Source organism: Lactuca saligna, chromosome 1 (assembly GCF_052625555.1).
Source record: "Lactuca saligna cultivar CGN05327 chromosome 1, ASM5262555v1, whole genome shotgun sequence".
NCBI classification, from domain to species: Eukaryota; Viridiplantae; Streptophyta; class Magnoliopsida; order Asterales; family Asteraceae; genus Lactuca; species Lactuca saligna.
In genome coordinates this window covers 174,544,059-174,554,280 of record NC_136417.1, presented here as the reverse complement: position 1 = coordinate 174,554,280, position 10,222 = coordinate 174,544,059, and the positions used below count along the sequence as shown (strand labels likewise).

General features: G+C 40.3%; 1 protein-coding gene across 1 annotated transcript; it reads right to left on the bottom strand.

Annotated features, from left to right (window-relative positions):
* Positions 1–271: 271 nt before the first annotated feature.
* Positions 272–1,339, bottom strand: LOC145013906 (uncharacterized). The gene is made up of 3 exons (XM_078972262.1): positions 1,210–1,339; positions 1,067–1,131; positions 272–892 (listed from the first exon to the last, which is right to left on the bottom strand). The coding sequence occupies exons 1-3, from the start codon at positions 1,337–1,339 to the stop codon at positions 272–274; spliced, it is 816 nt and encodes a 271-aa protein (XP_078828388.1).
* Positions 1,340–10,222: the final 8,883 nt, after the last annotated feature.

The window sequence follows — 10,222 nt, the reverse complement described above, 5'->3', positions numbered from 1 at the left end:
TTCAGATATTAACATAAAAAAGTTCATATATGAATATTACTTATTTATTAGTATAACAAATTTCACATATTTGTATTCACTTATAAATAATTTACAATATCAATATAACTTATTTTATAGTAATTTAAAAAAACAAATATCAACATATCAATTTACCATATCAATATAAATGTGTATTATTCATACATGAATATTATTGTTTATTGTTTTTATCTGCATATATTCATAAATAAATAAAACAAAAAACATAAAAAAAAAACTAAAAAAATCCCTAACTGTCTTTTGCTGATTTAGCAGCTCCAACTCTTTCTAGATAAGTACGTAAATTGTGTGGAACTCGTTTTCCACATAATGAACACATTCTATGTTCTTTTTTAGAATTTTCATATGCTACTTCACCTGCACTTGTAATTTTTTTCTTGATTCCAGAACCTTTATTGCTTTGAACTTCAGGAACATGAATATTAATCTCTTCTGGAATAGGAATAGTAACACCCAAAAGCTTGCATACGACTTCACCATCTGTCTTGCTTTTCAATCCAGGAGAAATATAATCACACTCAAATTCCTTCAACAACATTTGTTGTTTCTCAGCAAACAAAGCCAATCTCTTTTTATCATCTCTTACAATATCCAAACATGATTCAAAACTATAATATGAATCATTGACTAGCTTTACATTCTCACAATCACCTGAATCGGATTGAATAGAACTAAAACGATAAATTCTTGATATCACATCCTTTCTCCATCTTTTCAAAATGTACCTTTCAGGAATTTCTTTAACACCACATCTCATCATTATTGTAAAAGCATGTCTGCATAAAACACCCATACGCTTAAAATGTTCACAACTACAATTTATTTCTTTCTCTTCAGCTTTTATTTCAACCTGATACAAAAACAAAATTTACACATTTACATTCATATAAGAATACTCATATCAACACTCATATATTCATATATTCATATATGAATAAACGAATATTGATATTCATATATGAATATTCTCATATTCATATATGAATATTATTACATCTTTCATAAAAAAAACAAGTCAAATTACCTTAAATTCATTTTTAAAATCACTTTTACTGTTGTTGTACTGCACAATGTAAACTTCCCAACCATCTTCAATACCAACATATGAGTATATACAGAAAAAACATGCTTTATATATTTCTTTTTGCACCTCAAAAAATAATGTACTTGTATAAACCTTTGATGCTTGCAGTTCTATTTCTCGAGGTGTTTGCATTCTATATGATACTTTCTTTGATGCCTTATCAAGCTCTCGTTGAGTATTCCTTTGCTTTTGAATGACAGTGTCGTAATTCATCATGAAATTCAAAAGTAAGTTCCCACTTTCTGAATATGTCACACCCCGAAACCATGAATGGCGGAAACATTCTGGGGCGGAGGACGTCATGTACAATATCACAACAATGAATACTAGTAAACAAGCAACAACATTATCCATTGCATTAATATTATAATTTCATACATGTGTGTTCTGTCAAAGTTATAGACACCAAAAATATACATATCAAAATAAAAGATGAGTCTTGAACGAACTCCATCTTCTCAAAATCCTGACACCTGTACCTCTCTAGTGGTGACCTGAGAATACAAGTTATTTTGAAAACGAGTATCATCTTAATGCTGGTGAGATCATAAGTATATTAATGCCTGAGTTTGTATGAAAATGTTTGTAAGTTGTTTCTGTAAAATGATTTGTACAATGTTTTGTATAATGTTTGAACTCTCCTAGAAAACCCTATGTTTTCTACTAACTGTAGCCTTCTACCAAGGCATCTCGTGTTCGTCTATATGTCTCTTGTTAGAGAGTGCGTGTTTCCCAAATTTTGACTATCATTAACCAAAAATATAGTTACTACATTACCGTGCATCGTGTGAATATTCACGAAGTGAATGTAATGGGAAAATATTATCGTACCGTAGTATTTGTAATAAGTGACTACCGTGGTACTAACTACCTTAATACAAAAAGGTGTTTTCAAATAACATGTGATCGACTTGTATCCTGATACCAACTCTAGTAAAACGACGATGTAAGACGCTGTAAGAAATGACATTTGTTACCCGTAGACTTGTAAGTCCCACTGTAGCGAGCAGCAAGGTGTAGGATAGTCAATCCAGTATAGATATATACGCAAACTCATACACTCTCCAATTAAGGAGATTCGGGATGCAAGAACGATCGTGGCAGGAACTGACATGACCCGCTCAATGGTTCACATAACTACGTAAACGTATATGTAATAATTGTGCTGACTGAAAGTGTAATCTTTCTCTGTCTAACCTGTGTGTACTAAAATGTTCTACGTGTGCTAGCTGTAATGTACTTTCTCTCTATCTAGCATGTATAGTAATGTATTGTGTGTACTACTCGAACTGACTCATGAATGAACTAACACATTGTATGTTTCTTTGTTCTAGTTATAGTATTAGTATTCTTATGTGCTACCCCTATGGTAACATACTAATGATGTAACTCGTACGTATGAACCAGGATGTATACCCTTGCTACCCAAGGGTACTGAATGAACTGTAAGGACCTTTATGACTACATATGTACACATGATATATAATTAATATTTAAATGACCTTCGGACGGATACCCGATATCCCACCAGACCACATCTCAAGCGCGAAAAGGAAATAGGGCGGACATGCCTTCCTAAGCCTTTTAAACATTTATTATATAAGTATACATACATAGACATGAAATTGATAATAAGTATTAAAGAGTTTAAATGAAAGTATTTGATAAGTAACAGAGTTTGTAAAACAGTTTGAAACAATACGGTTTGATAAACAGTTTGAACGGTAAGAAATCACTGGTTTTGTAGTTATTAATCACCTGTGATTGATGTAATAACTATAAGTATTTAACTTGTATTCCTCCCCCCCCCCCCCTAAAGCATTTAAAAACATTTAAATCATTGGTTAAGGGGTATGAACACACTTGTGGTGAGTGGATTGGATTAAAGTGTCGGATACTGTGCTAGGTGGCAAACGAAGACTTGCTCACACGCACGAGCCTAGTTATCATATAATGAGCATATATATAACTAATTAGCCAAATAATAACTAATAAATTAAGTTGGGACACTCTAGAACATGAAAACACTTTGTATAAGTGTTATAAGTCCTAAGGGTTGCCTCTAAGTTGTTGTGGGACAATGCTAAAGGGGTTTAGGGTTCCAAAAGCCCCTATATATGTGTTTACTCTTCAATAAACTCCACACAAGGAGTTTACGGTCGTAAGCTCTCAAACATGTTGACATTATTTGTTTTGAAGTGTTACGTGATTTCTAGAATAAGTTCTACTTGGTGGTTTAATCCTTTGGGTACTTTAGGGCATTAATACACTCCTTTTAGGAGTTTTCGGCCCAAAGACCATTTCCTTTGGAGTTTACTACTGTAAACTCTCAGGGGATGGTTGTTTTTATGCTTTCAAGTCTCATACACATGTAGGATAGGTTCTAGACTTTTACCCTAAGCAAATGGAGGCCTTAGGCACACTTTGGTGCCTTATTTTGATGTTCACGACCCAAGCACAATCATAGGGCCGTAAACTCTCAAAAGTGGGGTTTTTGGATGTGTTTAAGTCCTTAATTTATGTAGGAGTAAACCTAGGTAATTGTCCAAAGCCTTAGGAGTGTTAAAAACACTTTTTGGTCCTTGTTTTTGGAGTTCAGGGTCCAAGAACTCCTTGGGCCGTGAACACCTAAACTTGGGTGTTTCTTTGGTGTTTTCTTGTCTTAAATACACTTACATACCATCCTAAGGTCGTTATTTAACATGCGGAAGGGACTAGGCCTCATATAAGCCTCATATAGGAGTTTACTCTCCAAGAACGTTCTTGGGCGGTAAACTCCTGAATCTCACACATTTTCTATGTAATCGAGGTTATTAAACATGTTATAAGCCATATAATGTAACTAGAGAAGGGTACTTACGATTTGGGATGAAAACCCGAAGATCCGTGAGAGAGAAATGGTTTTTCTCTAGTTGGAATTGTCAATAATGAATGAATATGGCTCAACATTCTATATATAGTCTTGAGATTTTTGGTAGAAAATATTTTATTCCCGTAATGAACTCTAATGTAATATAGTTTTGGAGTAACAGCGTTGCACAAAACCCTAGTGCATCCACTCTCCTGATATCTCCTTAAGTGTAAATCCCGAAATACTCAAACTTATACAGAAAAGTCTGAAAATTTACTGTGACTGTTATAACTTCTATTGACCTTATCAAGTTCGTACATAATGGAAATTTCGGGTTGTCACATCATCCCCCTGTTAGAAGGAATTTCATCTTGAAATTAGAATTTAAGCAAATAAGAAGTTACAAATAACTAAACGAAAAGATGAGGATATTTTAGCTTCATCTGATCCTCTCGTTCCCAAGTGAATTCAGGTCCTCGTTTGGCGTTCCAGCGAACCTTCACTATCGGGATACGGCTTTGTTTCGTTTGCTTGACCTCTCGGTCCATGATTTCTACTGGTTCTTCCACGAAGTTGAGGCCCTCGTTGATCTCGATCTCATCGAGTGGAATAACAAGAGTCTCGTCGGACAACACCTTTTCAAGTTTGAGACGTGGAAGGTAGGATGTACGTTACTAAGTTCGCGTGGCAAGTTAAGTTTGTAAGCTACTAGGCCGATTCTTGCGAGAATCTCAAAACGCCCAATGTACCTTGGATTTAGCTTTCCACGCTTTTTGAAGCGTATTAAGCCCTTCTAGGGTGAGACCTTCAATAGAACGCGGCCGCCCACCTAGAATTCCAACGGTTTCCTATGTTTATCAGCGTAGCTTTTCTGTCAGTCTCTGGAGGCTTTCAGTCGTTCATGGATCTGAACGATCTTCTCCGTCGTTTCCCGTATGATTTCCGGACCTGTGAGAGTGCTTTCAGGAACTTGTACCTTAGCTAACTGGGTATCACCCACCTCAGCCCATCACAGAGGGGATCTGCACTTTCGGCCATAGAGGGCTTCGAATGGAGTAGCCTTTATGCTCGTGTGATAACTGTTGTTATAGAAAAATTCGACAAGGGGTAAATGAGTATCCCATGCTTTCCCGAAGTCGATCACACAGGCTCGCAACATATCTTCCAAGGTCTGGATAGTTCTCTCACTTTGCCCGTCGATCTACGGATGGTAGGCTATACTCATGTCCAACCTAGTTCCTAAGGAACTTTGTAATGACTGCCAGAACCTCGAAGTGAATCTACTATCTCTGTCCAAGATGATAGATAAGGGAACACCGTGCAGTCTTACAATTTCCCTAATGTAAGTTCTTGTAAATTTCTCCATCTTGTCTGTTTCTTTGATCGGCAGGAAGTGTGCAGACTTGGTCAGTCTATCGACGATGACCCATATGGAATCAAGTCCACCCATCGTCTTGGGCAACTTGGTTATGAAATCCATAGTTATCCGCTCCCACTTCCATTCTGGTATCTCCGGCTGTTGTAAAAGACTGGAGGGTTTCTAGTATTCGACCTTGACCTTTGCGCAAGTAAGGCATTTACTCACGAAGGTAGCAATCTCTGCTTTCATGTTAGGCCACCAGTATAACATTTTGAGGTCCAGATACATCTTATCTGATCCCGGGTGTACAGAATAACGAGTGTTGTGCGCCTCGTTCATGACCAAGTTTCTGAAACCGCCTAAGTTTGGGGTCCAGATCCGGTCCATGAAATAGTAAGCTCCATCACCCTTAACCTCCAAGTTCTTATCCATCCCTCTTAGGGATTCACCCGCCACATTTTTAGGCTTCAAAGCGTCAAGCTGAGCTGCCTTAATTTGGGTGGATAAGTGTGAATGGATAGTCATGGTCAATGATTTGACCCTACGACCAGAATATTCCTTCCGACTTAGGGCGTCAGCTACTACGTTGGCTTTACCCGGATGAAAACGAATTTCATATTCGTAATCACTGGGTAGCTCTACCCACCGTCGTTGTCTCATTTTGAGCTATTTCTGGTCGAAGATGTGCTGTAAACTCTTGTGGTCTGTAAAGATAGTGCTCTTCGTTCCGTACAAGTAATGTCTCCAGATTTTCAGAGCAAACACAACTGCTACTAGTTCAAGATCGTGGGTTGTGTAGTTGACTTCATGTGTCTTTAGCTGTCTCGAGGCATAGATGATGACCTTTCCCCGCTGCATCAGAACACATCCGAGCCCTTGATTCGATGTATCGTAATAGACTATGAAGTCTTCTATTCCTTCGGGAATGGATAGTATTGGTGCGGTGCACAAGGCTCGTTTGAGTGTTTGGAACGATCTTTCCTGCTTCTCTTCCCAGTCAAAGGCCACACCCTTCTAGGTCAGTGTTGTAAGAGGTTTCGCTATGCGGGAGAAGTTCTGAATGAACCTACAATAATAGCCAGCGAGGCCTAGAAATTGACGAATTTCCGTAGGTTTCTTCGGTGTCGACCAGTTCTCAATGGCCTTGATTTTGGAAGGGTCCACGTGTATTCCCTCTTCGCTAACCACGTTCCATAAGAATTCGACTCGTCGAATCCAAAATTCGCATTTCGAGAACTTCGCGTAGAGCTTCTCCAACCGTAAAGTTTCGAGGACTTGTCGCAAATGTTGACTATGCTCTTCCTTACTACGAGAGTAGATAAGTATGTCATCAATGAAAACAATGACGAACTGATCTAAGTAAGGACGACACACCCGATTCATTAAGTCCATGAATACCGTGGGCGCGTTTGTTAATCCGAATGGCATCACTACGAATTCGTAGTGCCCATAACGAGTTCGGAAGCCTGTCTTCGGAACATCCTCCCCTAGTATTCATAATTGGTGGTATCCGGATCTTATGTCAATTTTTGAAAAGAAGATCGCCCCATGCAGTTGGTCAAACAAATCGTCGATCCTAGGTAATGGATAACGATTTTTGACCGTCAATTTGTTGAGCTCCCTGTAGTCGATGCACATGCGAAACGATCCGTATTTCTTCTTGACGAACAAGACTGGAGATCCCCAAGGTGAGAAGCTTGGTCTTATAAAGCCCTTGCTGAGCAGTTCGTTAAGTTGACCGGACAGTTCTTGCATCTCTGCAGGTGCTAGACGATAGGGCGATTTGGCTACTGGGGTAGCCCTTGGAACTAAGTCGATTTGGAACTTGACTTAACGTTGCGGAGGTAATCCTGGGAGTTCTTCTGGAGAGATGTCTGGAAAGTCGCGTACTACTGGAATGTTCTGGATGTCTTTCGTTTCTTGGCTCATATCGACCACATGAGCAAGGAATGTTGTACATTCCTTTCGTAAGAATTTCTGAGCTTGGATACTCGAGATGATACGAAGGTTCGTGTCGGGTTTGTCGCCATAAACTACTAAGGTTTCGCCAGACAACAGATTAAGGCGAACAACCTTTTCGTAACACATGATATCGGCACGATGAAGACTCAGCCAATCCATGCCGATAATGACGTCGAAACTTTTAATTGAGACCGGCATAAGATCGATAGAAAATGAATGGTTATCTAAAGTTAGGGTACACCCTATGAATATACTGCTAGTGCTCTCTGTCCTTCCATTAGCCATTTCCACAGTGAACGGTTCATTAAGTGTTCGTGATTTTTGCCTAAGTAAGTGAGCAAATTTTTGGTTCACGAAACTCCTCTCCGCTCCACTATCAAATAGAATGCATGCATAAGAGTTATCGAGGAGGAACGTACCAGTGACCACTGTGGGGTCGGCAACCGCTTCCTCATGGCCTATGGCCAAAACTCTTGCCACTCCACCGGCAAACCCTGCCTTTGGGAAGTTTCTCTCGAAGTGGCCTACCTCGCCACATCCGTAGCAAGTTTGGCCCATTCCAGCACCGGGGGCTTGGTTGATTGGTTTTGCTGGAGCTTTACAGAAACGGGCTGTGTGCCCCTTCCCGTTGCAGTTCAGACACTGCATCACCCAGCAGGCGCCGTCGTGGTAGAAGTTGCACTTGTTGCACTTAGGTAAACTTCCAGCATACTGCTTTATCGGAGCAGCAACGGCAGGTGTTATCGCAGCATGTACTGCCACGACCTGCCTCTTCTTAGCAGCCTTTGCCCTCTTCTTACTATCCCAAAACTTCCGCTTGGAATCAGCGGTTCTTGGAGGTTCTGAGATGGACAGGGTAGTTGTTGCGGCTGGGGTACGAACCCCATGGTCTATGAGCCGCTGTGCCAATCGCTTGGCACTATCAAATGTAGTGGAGTTTGATGCCAAAACATTTCCCTGGTATGGGGGCACCAGTCCCCATATGTATCTTTCAATCTTCTTTCCCTCTAAAGGAATCATGTTGGGACAGAGGGCCACCAGTTCATAGAATCTGGTGGTGTAGGCGACTACGTTGGAGCCCTTCATGGTTAGGCTCCACAGTTCTTCCTCTAGCTTTTGGATCTCGCCCCTCGGGCAGTATTCCTCAATCATGAGGTCTTTCAAGGTTTCCCAGCCCATCGCATTAGCTACTATAAGAGTTAGTGACTTAACATTGCCGCTCCACCATGTTAGGGATTTTGTTTCAAAAGTGCAAGTAGCATACTTCACCTTGCTCTCCTGGGGACAAAGAGCAGATTTCGAAAACCGATTTGGTTTTCTCGAACCATTGCGAGATGGCAATGACTCTGCCAGTCCCATTGAAGGACAATGGCTTGCAGTTCGTGAACTCCTTATAGGATCACTCTCTCGAGCGCACAGGAGCTTCAACCTGAACAGACTGAACAGGGGTTCCTCCTCTAGTGGAACCAGATGAATGATATTGGGCCATGGCGGAAGCCACAGCCGCAGCCGCAGCTACGACAACATTTAGAGTTGTCATGTCGAACTGAGGAGTAGGTGGTTGTGGAGGTGGAGGAGGTGGTGTTTCGTTATTTGGGTTTCTCCTTGGATTTCTGCGAGGCGACATCTTTGATCTATAAGTTTATGAAGATGAAAGCATTGATAAGAATTCAATGGAAGAATTGATGAGAATGACTCATGGACTAATTCCCCATAGCCCAATAATACGATTGAATGAAGATCTAAACTAATAGATGATTATATTTGGATAATAATTCCCATATGATTAGGTACCTGTCAATATTATTGGTATTACTGATGTAAAAAGGTTCAGGAAAAACAGCCTACAGTAATAGGCCTTACATCAACCAAAATGGGAAAATTTTGACAGAATTACAACCTAACCAAGACCTAACAGGCCTATGATTTACAAGATAGGAAAATAGACCAAAGTTTTACATAACTAGGTTATATCCAAAAAGAGAAATTGATAAGGATCTATCGGCGACGAGAACTGCCAGAGTGAGTCCTTGATCCTGACAGAAGGTGTTCTAGGTCCCTCATACGCCTATTAGCCCTTACTTGCTGAGCTCGAAGTTCTCTGACTTCAGCTCGCGTTTCAGTGAGTTCCCTCTGAAGAGCTGCATTATGGACCATAGTCCTTTCATGAGCAGACTCTAGTTGGCGAATGCGGACAGTGTTAACACCAGTGTTGGCATCAATCTCCAAGATTTGATAGACAGATGATTGACCCAGTATCGTGTTCCGAGAAATCCTACGAACCATGATGGGTAAGAATCTGTCAGCAGAACCTCCATTAGTGAGTTTGTAGAAACTTCTATCCCCATTGTAGGGAATAGGTTGACCCTGTTCATCGCTCCATGTATTCAAGTTTGTTGCCCACAGAGGAGTGGGTCCTTGAAATACCGGTCGGGGTTGTTATTCGGGGCTTGGCCTACTTGAGGTAGGTTATTGACTTTGGGCTCAGAGTCAGATCCATCCGAGAAGCCTTCTGCTTGATGATCATCCAAAGGGATTTGATGCTCATCATCGGACTTTGCCTCAAGCCATCCAGCATTTCCATTGGGTGGAAAGTACGGGTCTCCAGGAATGTGGAATCCAGCCATTAAATCTACGCGAGAAGGGAGGTATAAGAATCTAGCACATACGTAACTAATAGTAATGTAAAATACTCCTATAGTATTTTAAGTTTAATGTTATGTTCTAGTGTTCTCATTGTAAGGTTGTTGGTAAGATTTTTGACTTGTTGCAACCACACAACTACACTTAGGCACATGCTAGTCAACTCTCGGATAATATAGTTGATCAGGCTGTATCTTCCCAGTTTTGACTATATGTCTCTAAGTCCACCTGCGTTGTTCAACAATCGTAATTCTTTTGTACTGTCCTAGTGACACTGATT

Coding starts and splice junctions, on each gene's coding strand:
- LOC145013906 (XM_078972262.1), bottom strand. CDS start 1,339: ATGAATTACGACACTGTCATTCAAAAGCAAAGGAATACTCAACGAGAG. Junction 1,132..1,209: donor AGCATCAAAGGTTTATACAA/GTACATTATTTT, acceptor TTGGTATTGAAG/ATGGTTGGGAAGTTTACATT. Junction 893..1,066: donor ATTTTAAAAATGAATTTAAG/GTAATTTGACTT, acceptor TTTTTGTATCAG/GTTGAAATAAAAGCTGAAGA.